The following is a 15,280-nucleotide window of genomic DNA, read 5'->3' as shown; positions in this document are numbered from 1 at the left end:
TAAAAGATACAAGCATCCCAATGTTCATAGAAGCAGTGTGTATAAACGCCAAGATACAGAAGTAACCTAAGCATCCAGCAACAGATGAATGGATACAGTGGTATATGTATATGGGAATATTACTCACCCATAAAAAAGAATGAAATAATGTCATTTGCAGCAAGATGGATGGACTTGGAGGGTATAATGCTAAGCGAAATAAGTCAGAGAGAAAAACAAATACTGTATGTATTCACTTATATGTAGAATCTAAAAAATACAACAAACTAGTGAATATTGACACTAATGAAGCCAACTTACGGCAAACAAACTAGTGGTTACCATGGGGACAGGGAAGGGAGGAGGGGAAGTGCAGGGGTGGGGAATTAAGAGGTACAAACTATTATGTATAACACAAGCTACAAGGATATTTAAAAGTGGAGTATAACCTTTAAAATTGTGAATCTATATACTGTATAGATTCTATATACAGGTGTACTATATAATATTGTACATCAATTATACCTCAGAAAAAACAAGACCGAAAAACATGTTCAACTTAACTACAAGAGGGAGCAGTCTAATAATGAAAATATTTCAACGACAAGTAATATTAATGAATGCTTACATACAGACATTCAAAACTGAATTACTAGAATTATGATTTCATTTACAGTCATTTACCTTCTCAGATTCTTTCCACATGTTTCCCAATGTGTTTTTTTAATAGATTTACTTATTTTTAATTAAATGACAATTGCTTCACAATATTGTGCTGGACTCTTCTATGCATCAACAGGACTCAGTCACTCAGGACATAGGTTTACATATGTCCCCACCCTCTTGAAACTCCATCCCATCTCCCATCTCTTCCCTCATCTTTTGGTTGTTACAGAGCCCTGGTTTGGGGTCCTGGAGTCATACAGCAAATTCCCATTGGTTATCTATTTCTCATATGGTAGTGTATATGCTTCCATGTTACTCTCCATTCGTCCCATTCACTTCTCTCTCCCCTCCAATGCTTTTAATATGTTAATACATACATTATAAACTGTGCTAAATGTTTAATATTGATCATGAGAGTCCTAAGAAAAGGGAACCCTCTTACACTGTTGGTGGGAATGTAAACTAGTACAGCCACTATGGAGAACAGTGTGGAGATTCCTTAAAAAACTGGAAATAGAACTGCCATATGACCCAGCAATCCCACTGCTGGGCATACACACTGAGGAAACCAGAATTGAAAGAGACATGTGTACCCCAATGTTCATCACAGCACTGTTTATAATAGCCAGGACATGGAAGCAACCTAGATGTCCATCAGCAGATGAATGGATAAGAAAGCTGTGGTACATATACACAATGGAATATTACTCAGCCATTAAAAAGAATACATTAGAATCAGTTCTAATGAGGTGGATGAAACTGGAGCTGATTATACACAGTGAAGTAAGCCAGAAAGAAAAAAAATGATAACCCTGTATGCGAGACAGCAAAAGAGACACAGATGTATAGAACAGTCTTTTGGACTCTGTGGGAGAGGGAGGGGGGGAATGATTTGGGAGAATGGCATTGAAACATGTATAATATCATACAAGAAACGAATCACCAGTCTAGGTTCGATGCAGGATACAGGAAGCTTGGGGCTGGTGCACTGGGATGACCCAGAGGGATGGTATGGGGAGGGAGGTGGGAGGGGGGTTCAGGATGGGGAACACATGTACACCCATGGTGGATTCATGTTGATGTATGGCAAAACCAATACAATATTGTAAAGTAATTAGCCTCTAATTAAAATAAATAAATTTAATTAAAAAAATAATTACTTAACATTTCCTAAAATTATAAGTTGTTATTTTAAAAAGGCTTTTGAGAGTACAGATTTCATTGGTATATGCATACTTTTAAATTTTGTTTTGATATCTTTCCACAGTTAGTATTCCCAAGTAAAAAAGCATTTTAAAAATCAAAATGCAGTATTTCACAAAGAATAACACCTTTCAAGTCTCTGGACTTTCTTTTCAATGCTAAAGTCATCTGTACTTTGAAACAAAAGAAAACACATAATTGACAATTTTTTTTTAATGTACAATATTGTGGATATGGGCTTCTCAGGTGTCATAGTGGTAAAGAACCTGCCTGCCAATGCAGGAGACATAAGAGATATGCGTTCAATCCCTGGATCAGGAATATCCCCTGGAGGAGGTCATGGCACCCCACTCCAGTAATCTTGCTGGGAGAATCCCATGGTCAGAGGAGCCTGGTGGGCTACAGTCCATGGGGTCATAAAGAGTTGGACACAAATGATGTGACTTAGCACACACTGTGGATATATCTAATTTGCCCATGATGAAGCAAACCTCTGGATCCCAATTAAGGCAGTCTAATCTAATGAAGCTGCTGCTAAGTCGCTTCAGTCGTGTCCGACTCTGTGCGACCCCATACACGGCAGCCCACTAGGTTCCCCCGTCCCTGGGATTCTCCAGGCAAGAACACTGGAGTAGGTTGCCATTTCCTTCTCCAATGCATGAAAGTGAAAAGTGAAAATGAAGTCGCTCAGTCGTGTCCGACTCTTAGCGACCCCATTGATTGCAGCCTACCAGGCTCCTCCATCCATGGGATTTTCCAGGCAAGAGTACTGGAGTGGGGTGCCATTGCCTTCTCTAATCTAATGAAGAGATGTCTTTAAATGTTTGTGTATGCTCAGCCACCTCAGACTCTTTCTGGCCCATGGACTGTAGCCTACCAGGCTTCTTTGTCCATGGAATTTTCCAGGCAAGAATACTGGAGCAGGTTGCCATTTCCTATTTCAGGGGATCCTCCTGACTGAGGGATCGAACCAGGGTCACCTGCATTGCAAGCAGATTATTTACCTTTAAATGTTTAATAATCACCTAATCTTGATACATTTATTTTTTTAATGGAAAGGATAAAAAACAATATATCATCAAGATTAGATGATTATTAAACATTTAAACAATATATCAAGATTGATTATACATGTTAAACAATATATCAAGATTGCCAGGAGAAATAACAATAATCTCAGATACACAGGTAATACCACCCTCATGGCAGAAAGCAAAGAATTAAAGAGCCTCTTAATGAAAGGGAAAAAAGCGCCATGTCCTGACTGCCATTGGCCGCACATGGTGGGGTGTTGCTCCAGAATATTGCTTCAGAAAAAGATCAAGCTCTGAGCCTTTGGAGTGGGAGCAATGACTCCAAGACCCTAGACTACCAGAGAACTAACCCTAGGGAATATCAAATAGTGAGAACTCACAGAAAGGAAACCACTTGAATACAAGAGCCAGTATCACCCAACCACCAGTAGCACCCTGTGCAGGATGCCTCATCTAAATAACAAACAAAACAAAAATACAAACCCAATCATCAGCAGACAGGATTACCACCTCACTCAGCCTTGCCCATCAGAGGTAAAACAAACAAACAAAAACTAAGCACAAATCTCACCCTATAGGAAGCTCACACAAACCACTGGACCAACTTTAGGAGGGCAGAAACCAAAAGGAAGAAAGAATTCAACCTTCTTCAAGGAAAGAATTCAACTTTCCTTGAAGCCGGGGGAAAGGAGACCTCAAACACAATAAGTTAAAAAAATTAATGAAAAGGCACAGAAATACTGCACAAATGAAGGAACAAACTAGAAACACAGAAGTCCAAATAAATGAAGAGGAAATATGCAAACTACCTGAAAAAGAATTCAGAATAATGATAGTAAAGATGATCAAAAACCTTGAAAACAAAATGGAGAAAATGCAAGAATCAATTAACAAAGACCTAGAAGAATTATAGAATAAACATACAGAGACAAACAACATAATTACTGAAATTAAAAATAGAAGGTATCAATAGCAGAATATCTGAAGCAGGAGAACGAATCAGTGAGCTGGATGATAAAATGCTGGAAATAACTTCTGAAGAGCAGAATAAAGTAAAAAGAATGAAAAGAATTGAGGACAGTCTCAGAGATGTCCAGGACCATATTAAATGCACCAACATTCAAATTATAGGGGTCCCAGAAGAATAAGTGAAAAAGAAAGGGTATGAGAAAATTTTTGAAGAGATTATAGTTGAAAACTTGCCCAGCATGGAAAAGAAAATAGTCAATCAAGTCCAAGAGGCACAGAGAGTCCCACACAGGACAAACCCAAGGAGAAACATGCCAAGACACATACTAATCAAAGTAACAAAGACTAAACACAAAGAAAGAATATTAAAAGCAGCAAGGGAGAAGCAACAAGTAACATACAAGGGAAAATCCCATACACTTAACAGCTGATCTTTCAGCAGAAACTCTGCAGGCCAGAAGGGAATGGCAGGATATATTTAAAGTACTGAGAAGGAAAAATCTACAACCAAGATTACTATACCCAGCAAGAATCTCATTCAGAATTGATGGAGAAATAAAGCTTTTCAGACAAACAAAAGTTAAGAGAATTCAGTATCACCAAACCAGCTTCATAACAAATGTTAAATGGACTTATATAGTCAAGAAATACAAGAGAAGAAAAAAGATCTACAAAATCAACCCTAAACAATTAATAAAATGGCAACAGGAACATATATATCAATAATTACTTTAAATGTAAATGGATTAAATGCTCCAACCAAAAAATACAGACTTGCTGAATGGATACAAAAACAAGACACATATATATGCTGTCTATAAGAAATCCACTTTAAACCTAAAGACACATACAGACTGAAAGTGAGAGGATGGAAAAATTTATTCCATGCAAATGGGAAGCAAAAGAAAGCTGGAGTAGCAATCCTCATATCAGACAAAATAGACCTTAAAGATAGTTACAAGAGATAAGGAAGGACACTACATAATGATCAAGGGATCAATCCAAGAGGAAGACATAACGATTGTAAATATCTATGCACCTAACATAGGAGCAGCTCAGTACATAAGACAAACACTAACAGACATAAAAGGAGAAATTGACAGTAACACAGTAATAGTAGGAGACTTTAACACCCCACCCACACCAATGGACAGATCATCAAAACAGAAAATTAATAAGGAAACACAAGTCCTAAATACATTAGATGAGATGGATCTCATTGATATCTTCAGGACATTCCATCCAAATGCAGAAGAATCCACCTTCTTTTCAAGTGCACATGGAACATTCTCCAGGATAGACCACATCTTGGGTCACAAATCAAACCTCAATAAATTTAAGAAAACTGAAATTGTATCAAGCATCTTCTCTGACCACAATGCTGAGACTAGATATCATTTACAAGGAAAAAAATGTAGGAAACACAAACACATGGAGATTAAATCACACATTTCTAAATAACCAATAGGGTACTGAAGACATCAAAAGGGATATGAGAAAATTTCTAGAAACAAATGACAAAGGAAACATGACAACTTAAAACCTATGGGATGCAGCAAAAGCAGTTCTAAGAAGGAAGTTTATAGCAATACAATCCTACCTCAAGAAGCAAGAAAAAGATCAAATAGACAACCTAAAATAACTGGAAAAAGGAGGGAAAATAAAACAACCCAAAATTAGTAGAAGGAAAGAAATCATAAAGGTCCAAGCAGAAATAAATGAAAAAGAAATGAAACAAACAATAGCAAAGATTAATAAAACTAAAAGCTGGTTCTTTGAGAAGATAAAGAAAATTGACAAACCTTTAGCCAGACTCATCAAGGGAAAGAGAGAAGAATCAAATCAACAAAATTAAAAACGAAAAAGGAGAGGTTACAACAGACAATTCAGAAATACAAAGGATTATAAGAGACTATTATGAACAACTATATGGCAATAAAATAGATAACCTGGAAGAAATGGACAGATTCTCAGAAAAGTTCAATCTTCCAAGACTAAACCAGGAAGAAACAGAAATTATGAACAAGCAAACTACAAGAACTGAAATTGAAGCTGGGGTCAAAAATCTCTCAAAAAACAAAAGCCTAGGACTAGATGGTTTCACAGGAGAATTTTATCAAACACTTAGAGAAGAGCTAATGCTTACCCTTCCAAAACTCTTTCCAAAAACTGCAGAGGAAGGACTCAATGACATAAATCAAAGCAAGATCCTCTATGACCCACCTTCTAGAGTAACAGAAATAAAAACAAAAGTAAACAAATGGAACCTGATTAAACTTAAAAGCTTTTGCACAGCAAAGGAAACTATAAGCAAGGTGAAAAGACAACCCTCAGAATGGGAGAAAATAATAGCAAATGAAACAACTGACAAAGGATTAATTTCCAAAATACACAAACAGCTCATACAACTCAAGAAAAACAAACAACCCAATCAAAAAGTGGGGAAAAGATCTCAGCAGGCATTTCTCCAAAGAAGACAGATGGCTAACAAACACCTGAAAAGATGCTCAACATCACTCATTATTAGAGAAATGCAAATCAAAACTACAATGAGATGTCACCTCACACTGGTCAGAATGGCCATCATCAAAAAGTCTACAAACAATAAATGCTGGAGAGGGTGTGCAGAAAAGGGAATGCTCTTGTACTGTTGGTGAGAATGTAAATTGATACAGCCACTATGGAAGACGGTATGGAGACTCCTTAGAACACTAGGAATAAAACAACCATATGACCCAGCAATCCCACTCCTAGGCATATACCCTGAGGAAACCAAAATTGAAAGAGACACATATATCCCATTGTTCACTGCAGCACTATTTACAATAGCTAAATGTCCATCAACAGATGAATGGATAAAGAAGTTGTGGTACATATACACAATGGACTATTACTCAGCCATAAAAAGGAATGCATTTGAGTCAGTTCTAACGAGGTGGATGAACCTAGAACCTATAATACAGAGTGAAGTGAGTCAGAAAGAGAAAGATAAATACTGTATTCTAATGCATATATATGGAATCTAGAAAAATGGTACTGAAGAATTTATTTACAGGGCAACAGTACAGAAAGAGACATAGAGAATAGACTTATGGACCAACCTAGACAGCATATTAAATAGCAGAGACATTACTTTGCTAACAAAGGTCTGTATAGTCAAAACTATGGTTTTTCCTGTAGTCATGTATGGATGTGAAGTGAAGTGCAAGTCGCTCAGTCATATCTGACTCTTTGCGATCCCATGGACTATTCAATCCATGGAATTCTCCAGGATACTTCGGGATACTGGAGTGGGTAGCCTTTCCCTTCTCCAGGGGATCTTCCCAACCCAGGGATCAAACCCAGGTCTCCCACATTGCGAGCAGATTCTTTACCAGCTGAGCCACAAGGGAAGCCCTTGTGTCTCTTTCAATTTTGGTTGCCTCAGGGTATATGCCTAGGAGCTAGGAGTGGGATTGCTGGTTCATATGGTGGTTTTATTCCTGGTTTTTAAAAGAATCTCCATATCGTCTTCCATAATGGTTGTATCAATTTACATTCCCACCAACAGGGCAATGGATGTGAGAGCTGAACTATAAAGAAGGCTGAGATGGTTGAGTTCAGTTATTTATTCAACAGGTATTAATCCATTCCATTCCTGACTGTGTTCTAGATGCTGGGCATACACTAAAGAGAAAGGGCAATATTTGCTTACATATAGAGAGATACAACTGAGTTAGTATTATTTATGCTATGATTTGAGGCTTCTCCAATGGCTCAGTGAGAAAAGAATCCACCTGCAATGCAGGAGACACAGGAGATGCGGGTTCAATCCTGGGTCAGGAAGATTCCCCTGGAGAAGGCTGAAAGACGAAGAATTGATGCTTTTGAACTGTGGTGTTGGAGAAGACTCTTGAGAGTCCCTTGGACTGCAAGGAGATCAAACAGTCAATCCTAAAGGAAATCAGTCCTGAATATCCATTGGAAGGACTGATGCTGAAACTGAAGCTCCATTACTTTGACCACCTGATGCAAAGAACTGACTCATTGGAAAAGACCCTGATGCTGGGAAAGATTGAAGGCAGGTGGAGAAGGGGACGACAGAGGATGAGATGGTTGAATGGCATCACTGACTTGATGGACATGAATTTGAACAAGCTCCGGGAGTTGGTGATGGACAGGAAAGCCTGGCATACTGCAGTCCATTGGACATGACTGAGCAACTGAACTGATCCAAAAAACTGCAGTGAAGGATGATAATTGTGAGTAAAATGATTATAAAATAATCCTGTTTCAATTGTAAAAGATAAAAAATATTCTACTTTTGGAAATATAAGAGCAAACTGTATGTTAAACATATACTAATTGTTTACAGATTTCAAAAACAAAGAAAGGTTGCCAAAAGGTTAGTGATTACAAATAAACTTTGTTAGTGTAGATACAAACATAAAATTCTTGAAATCATCAAAATTTCTTTTCCTTTTATAAAACTTTGAAACAACTACATATTTATAGAAAAGTTGGAAATATGATAAATACAAAGAGTTTGTTTTTTGAACCATTTGACACTAAGTTGCTAACTGGATGCCCCAACTCTCTAGGATCGGTTTCTCCTATGAACAAGGACATCTCCTACATAGCCAGAGGAAATTCCATGGACACATCGTGCTGTGCTTCGTCGCTCAGTCCTGTCCGATTGTTTGTAACCGTTTGTGATCCTGTGGACTGTAGCCCTCCAGGCTTCTCTGTCCATGTGGATTCTCTGGGCAAGAATACTAGAGTGGGTTGCCATGCCCTCCTCCAGGGGATCTTCCCAATCCAGAGATCGAACCCAGGTCTCCTGCATTGTGGGCGGACTCCTTACTGTCTGAACCACCAGGGAACCCCAAGAATACTGGAGTGGTAGCCTGTCCCTTCTCCAGGGGATCTTCCCAACCCAGGAATTGAACCAGGGTCTCCTGCATTGCAGATGGATTCTTTACCAGCTGAGCTACCAGGGGAGCCCATGGACACATTGCCACCATCTAATTCTCAGAACCCTTTCCAATCTTGCCAATGCCCAATACTACCCCTTAAACGAAAATGATCTAACTTAGAATCAGGTATTGCATCTAACTCTCATGGTTCTTTGGTTTCCTTCTGTCTTCCTTCCATTTCCTTGACTTTGACACTTTGAAAATTACAGGTCAGTTATTTTATAGAATATTCCTTAGTTGTGGTTTAAGGCTAAATTATGATACCTTTAGCAGAAATATCACAAAAGTAATAGTACATTCTTCTCATTGCCTCCTATTGATTTGTCCCTTTGCTGATGATAATTCCATTAATCACATGATAAAGATGATGACTGCCCTGTCCCCCTGTAATACTATTCTCCTCTACTATCCATGTAATCAGTAAATATCCCAGCTTATTCTTTTGTGGACATATGCATGGGCCATGTCTTCATTTATGGACAAATGAATACATACACATCTTCATTTTCTATCTTATTTAACACTTTGTCACCTGTACTATCATTATTTATTCTGATGCTCAAATCTCACTCTGTTTAGCCAGTGGGAGCCAATTCAAGCTAGCTTCTGTGTTTTGAACATGCCTACATCATTCTTTGAGCACTTTCTTGCTTTCTGGAATAAGATGTTTTGGACTCATCTTGTACTTTCCTTGTCTCACCCTTGGAATTAGCCATCTCTCTGAGGAGCCTGGTTTCTTTTGGTAGAAAATGTTATTTGAAACCAAGATCTGGGGGCCCCGTGTTTCTCACAGGGCATGTGCAATGCTCTTCGCCTGTGGCTATTCCCAGTCTCTTCTCAGCTGACAGAGTTGAAGGGAAAATGTATTTATACAGTGTGTACCCTCATGTGTGCATGTGCGTGCACACATATAGACATTGACATCTACACTTATTTCCAGATCTCTACCTTTGTATGTTGAAACATATACGTTTATATCCATATTTCCAATTCCAATCCCATCAGGGTTATAAGTCTAGCTTTCTGCCTTTCCCTATTTTTAACCTTTTTTTCCCCAACAATAAGAAACCTGGCTTGTTCTGAGCTTATTCTATCAGTCACCCAGACTGTAAAGAATGCCCCAACTTCATCACCTGCAGGGGTGCCATGCTCACCCTGCAGGGAACGCTGACATTCCTCCCTGGCTACTCCGTGTCTACGCCTTCCTCATCCTGCTCAACTCTGACCGCTCCCCACCCCAGGCCCCCCTCCCTCACACCCTCTTCACCTTACCTGGACTCAAACATCCCACTGGCCACCCCTCCACGGTGATGCTGTCCTCAACCGACGGGTTCTAAGCCACTGTGCTGCCCCTCAGGGCACCTTGCTCCACCCACCGACCAGATTCCAGACTCAGCTACTCAGCACAGAACCAGGAAAAGGAAAATCCACAGAATGGTCTGAGGCCTACAGAAAGCAACCCATGTTATTTTTTCACTCTTTTCTCACTTATAACACCCAGAGAAGAGGAATAAAATGCCAGATCTGGCTCTTGCAGACTTCTCAGCTACTTTTCAGTCAGTCTTTGTGAGGATGTGTGTTTTGTGTGTGTGTGTAATGTTTTCTGCTACAGCAGCCAGACCATGACAAAAGCTCTGCGCTCATTACTTCCCATCAGAGTTGACCTATTTCCCCACCTCACAAGAAGCATCTAGAAAAGGCAAATTTGGATAATTTGTTGTATTTCTTTTTGTCTTGGGGAAACAAGGCCTATTAAGGAGTAAAAGGCTAAGTAGGATAATTTGTTATATTTTCCCTTTGCCTTGGAGAAATGTGAGTGGAGAAGCAAACATTTAAAAAGAAAAGCCTACTTTGGCAAATTAAAAGTTTCTAAAAATGTAATTAAAAAATTAAAATAGTTATTGTTAATTTCCAATAAAAGTGATGAAAGTGAATCGCTGTCATGTCGGACTCTTAGGGATCCCATGGACTGTAGCTCTCCAGGCTCCTCTGTCCATGGAATTCTGTAGGCAAGAATACTGGAGTGGGTTGCCATTTCCTCTCCTTCTTCTTACTTCCCATAGGGAAAGTAATTTTTTCTGGAAAGAAGATATTTCTCATCTGTTAAGAAAACTTTAAGGAAGGAAGGAGGGGAGAGGTGCCAGTTTTTTGGAGTTTCTGACCCAAAATGATTAAAGAATATTGTTGCTGCTGCTACTGCTGCTAAGTCGCTTCAGTCATGTCCGACTCTGTGCGACCCCATAGACAGCAGCCCATGAGGCTCCCCCGTCCCTGGGATTCTCCAGGCAAGAACACTGGAGTGGGTTGCCATTTCCTTCTCCAATGCATGAAAGTGAAAAGTGAAAGTGAAGTCACTGAGTCTTGTCCGACTCTTAGTGACCCCATGGACTGCGGCCCAGCAGGCTCCTCCACCCATGGGATTTTCCAGGCAAGAGTACTGGAGTGGGGTGCCATTGCCTTCTCCGAAAGAGTATTGCTAGGAGTATCTATTTCTTATCCAGAGAGCATTTTTGTTCCTGTTACTGACATTCAGCTAACAGAGGTAAAGTTAAAACAATACAAGTAAAACTTGGTGCACAATGTTCATTGCAGCACTATTCATCTGCAACTGCCAAGACAGAGAAGCAACCTAAATGCCCATTAAAAGATGAATGGATACATCTTTGTGAAAGAAGAAACAAAAACTCCTAAAAATAAAAAAACAGATTTGGAAACCTCAGGTGAATCCATCAAAGACAGGAATATGCAACTGGGTTCCCAGTGCAAACATATACTGATTTCAACTTTGATTCAATTATTGTAATTTATCTTTCCAATACTAAGTCCTCCTCTTTAAATCAGCACATTAGAATTGAAAGTTCATTGAGTTTTGGCCAAAATTTTGTTAATCAACTTTGTATCATAGCCATTGTTGCAAGGTTCCTGTCCAAATCAGCTTTTATTAGGGTGCTTTCTGGTGCAGTGAGTTGGCCTTAAATAAGGCCACATCAGGAAAAAAAAAGAATGGATAAATATGTGATATATATATAACAATGGAATATTACTCAGCCATAAAAAGGAATGAAATAAAGACATTTGCAGCAACATTGATAGACCTAGAGACTATCATACTAACTGAAACAGTAAGTCAGAAAGCTATCATAGGCTATCACTCCTATATGAAGTCTAAAATATGATACAAATAAACTTATTTATGAAACAGAAATAGATCCACAGACATAGAAAACAAAATTATTGCCAAAGGAGAAAACGGAAGGATAAATGAGGAGTTTGGGAGTAACAAACTACTATACATAAAGCAGATAACCAACAAGGACCTACCATAACGACACAAGGAACTATACTCAATACTTTGTAATAACCTATAAGGGAAAATAATCTGAAAAAAAATAGAGATACACGTATGTATAGCTAAATCACTTTGCTGTATACCTGAAACTAATACAACATACTAAATGAACCATATTTTAATTAAAAAAAAACCCATGACTCAGACAGTAAAGAATCTGCCTGCAATTCAGAAGACCTGGGTTTGATCCCTAGGTTGGGAAGATCTCCTGGAGGAGGGCATGGCAACCCACTCCAACGTTCTTGCCTGGAGAATCCCCAGAGACATAGGAGACTGGCAGGCCACAGTCCATAGGGTCGCAAAGAGTCAGACACGACTGAGCGACTAAGCACACACAAAAAACAAAACAAACAAAATGAGCAAAAATGTTGGTTCCATGGGGAAAGAGTCAATAGGCAAGCTGGGGTTGTCCCCAGGGACCCAGACCTCAGACCTGGGCACATACTAATCTGCTCCTTCCAAGGGACCACTCCATTTTTAACCAAGGACACCTTCAGAAATGTTCATCTTCATTTTAATTTCAGGAAGGTCAGGGAGCTCAATTGTTATTCAGAAAAAGGCAGAATAAAAATCAGGATAGGCCAGGTTTAGAATGATAGTTACCAAGTCTAGAATTTACATTTAAAAAAACCAAAAACACAAAGACCAGAGGAGAAAGGGAGCTGGTCTCTCGAGTTTGGCAGAACTTTCTACAGAATGAAACTGAACAAACACAGCCGCTCCTGGCTTAATCCTCCCATGTCCACCCTCGGGGCCTGGAATTGGCCACCCCAAGTAGGCAGCTGGGGTGAGAGCTTTCAGGGGCCTCCCCAGAGCTTTTTTTAACCTGGCATTTTCTGCTTATGGACTTTCCACTAGGGCAACCCTAGGTCCGGGGATTCACTTCGGCTGGGAAACCTGAGACGTCAGCTGGTTTGTGGCAAAGGAGGTATTTTTAGCTGAGACTTGGGGATTTCAGGATTGATACCTACTTTAGACCTCAGGGTGGGAGGCAGAAGACAGAGCCAAGGAAGAGCAGTGGGTGACTCTGCAGTTTCGTGGCCACGACTGCAGAGCTTACCTTGGAAGAGGAGGTTGTGTGCGTCCTGATTGGGGAGGGCAGGCCGGCCTGGGAGGTCTCAGCAATGATGCTGCACCTTCCCAAGGAGGTGAGGCCTAGAAGTCTTACCTTCATGCTAATATTCAGAGAGACTCTCCCAATACCTACCTGCCCACCCATCTTCCTCCCTGCCTGCTGCATTGGCATCACATGAAACCTATTAGAAATGCACATTTGGGGCCCCATCAACTAAGTTAGAAATTCTGGCAGCAGGATCCAGCAGTGTTGCATCCGGCCCTGCAGGTGATTCTCATGCACACTAAACCTTACTGATCTAATCACACCCTCACAAACATTCCTGGATAAAGGTACAAGAGCAAATTTTGACCCCTATCAAACCTACACAACAGTACATCTTTTTTAATTGACATTATTTTTAGCATATTTGTAGATTACAGCATTGAACAGATCAGTAAAGACAGCCAGTAATTCTTTCTAAACCATTTTTTTTTCTCCAGCATGTGCTGTCCTAAGTCACTTCAGTTGTGTCTGACTCTTTGTGAACCTAGGGACCATAACCTGCCAGGCTCTACTGTCCGTGGGATTCTCCAGGCAAGCATACTGGAGTGGGTAGCCATGCCCTCCTCCAGGGGATCTTCCCAACCCAGGGATCAAACCCACATCTCTTACGTTTCGTGCATTGCCAGTTGGGTTCTTTACCACTAGCGCCACCCCTTACCCTAATGTGAAAAGACTTTTTCCCTTGTGCTTTCTTCCAGGGCAGTGACAAGACACCAGGTGAGTTTCGTTATCAAAGGTTGCAAATTGAGTCAGAGTAAGACATAGCCCCCAGTGCTTGGGGAGGAGAGCTGTCCCATGCAGCAGCCCTAGAAAGGGGCAGGGGAAGCTGGGGGAAGCCAACTGAAATTATCTAAGATGCTGTAGCCAGGGGAACACCCCCTCAAAAGAGCCTGGGAAATAATATTTGAGCATTCCTAATGAAGTAGCTTCCTATGGCTGCTGTAACAAATTACCACCATAATTACAACAACACAAATTTATTTCCCTCACATTTATGAAGCTCAGAAGTCTGAAATTGGTTCCACGGGCTAAGTCAAGGTGTCAAGGTATCATCAGAGTCGCTTCCTTCTGATCGCTTTGAGGAGAGGATATATTATTTCCTTGCCTTTTCCAGCTGTTAGTGGCCGGCTGCCTGTATTCCTTGGCTGGTAGCCCTTTCTGCATCTTCAGAGCACGTCTCTCCAGGCTCTACATCCATTGCCTTCTCCTCTGACTGACCCTCTTGCCTCCCTCCTATAAAGACACCATGGTCTCATCAGTTCCTTCCAGATATCCAGGACAATCTTCCCATCTTAAAATCTTAGCTAGTCACAGTTGCAAAACCCCTTTGGCCTTAAAAATGGTATTCACAGGTCATGGGGATCAGGTCGTGGCTATACTTGGGGGTCCATTATGCAACTTACTACACTCCACATGGCCCTGTACTGTCTAATAAGGTAGAGACATTGGCCACATGTGGGTATTGAGCACTGGAAAATGCAACTCATCTGGATTGCTGTGCACTGTAAGAATATTGAAATTTGAAGACAGTCTGAAAATAATAAGGTAATATATTGCATTCATAACTTTTATATCGAATTCCATATTAGAATTGGGCTTCCCATGTGGCTCAGTGGTAAAAAATCTGCCCTCCAACACAGAAAACACAAGAGATGCAGGTTCGATCTCTGGGTTGGGAAGATCCCCTGGAGGAGGAAATGGCAACCCACTCCAGTATTCTTGCCTGGAGAATCCCATGGACAGAGGAGCCTGGCGGACTGTAGTCCATGGGGTCACAAGGAGTCAGCCACAACTGAGCACACAGGCACTGTACACATGTTTGAATTACAAAATCTTGGACAGAGTGAGTTAAATAAGACATATTATTAAAATTAATCTGGACCAGCCCATCCTCTGCCAGAGGCAAGGAGGCAGGCAGGTGACAGCCAGAGCTGGAAGGCAAGGGGCAAACTCTGCCCCAGAGATGGCATGTACTAACAAACTGCGAGCAGGCTCCCAGTTGCTA

At 40.4% G+C, this 15,280-nt stretch overlaps 1 protein-coding gene across 3 annotated transcripts in view; it reads right to left on the bottom strand.

Moving 5' to 3' along the window:
- CORIN (corin, serine peptidase) overlaps positions 1-15,280 on the bottom strand; it is a 313,930-nt gene that overhangs the window by 280,914 nt on the left and 17,736 nt on the right. Inside the window, exon 1 of one of the 3 annotated variants that reach the window (XM_086405907.1) lies at positions 13,216-13,404. The exons of the other annotated variants lie outside the window; for them this stretch is intronic. Within the exon in view, the coding sequence (XP_086262033.1) occupies positions 13,216-13,401 (186 nt within the window). The 5' untranslated portion in view covers positions 13,402-13,404. Of the gene's footprint in view, positions 1-13,215; positions 13,405-15,280 lie in introns of those variants that run through there. 3 annotated transcript variants of the gene reach the window in all.

Source organism: Bos grunniens, chromosome 6 (genome assembly GCF_055505025.1).
Source record: "Bos grunniens cultivar Pamir isolate PY7600 chromosome 6, Bosgru_T2T1.0, whole genome shotgun sequence".
Lineage (NCBI taxonomy): Eukaryota > Metazoa > Chordata > Mammalia > Artiodactyla > Bovidae > Bos > Bos grunniens.
The sequence above is the reverse complement of the archived record's forward strand: the minus strand, read 5'-3'. Positions and strand labels throughout refer to the sequence as shown.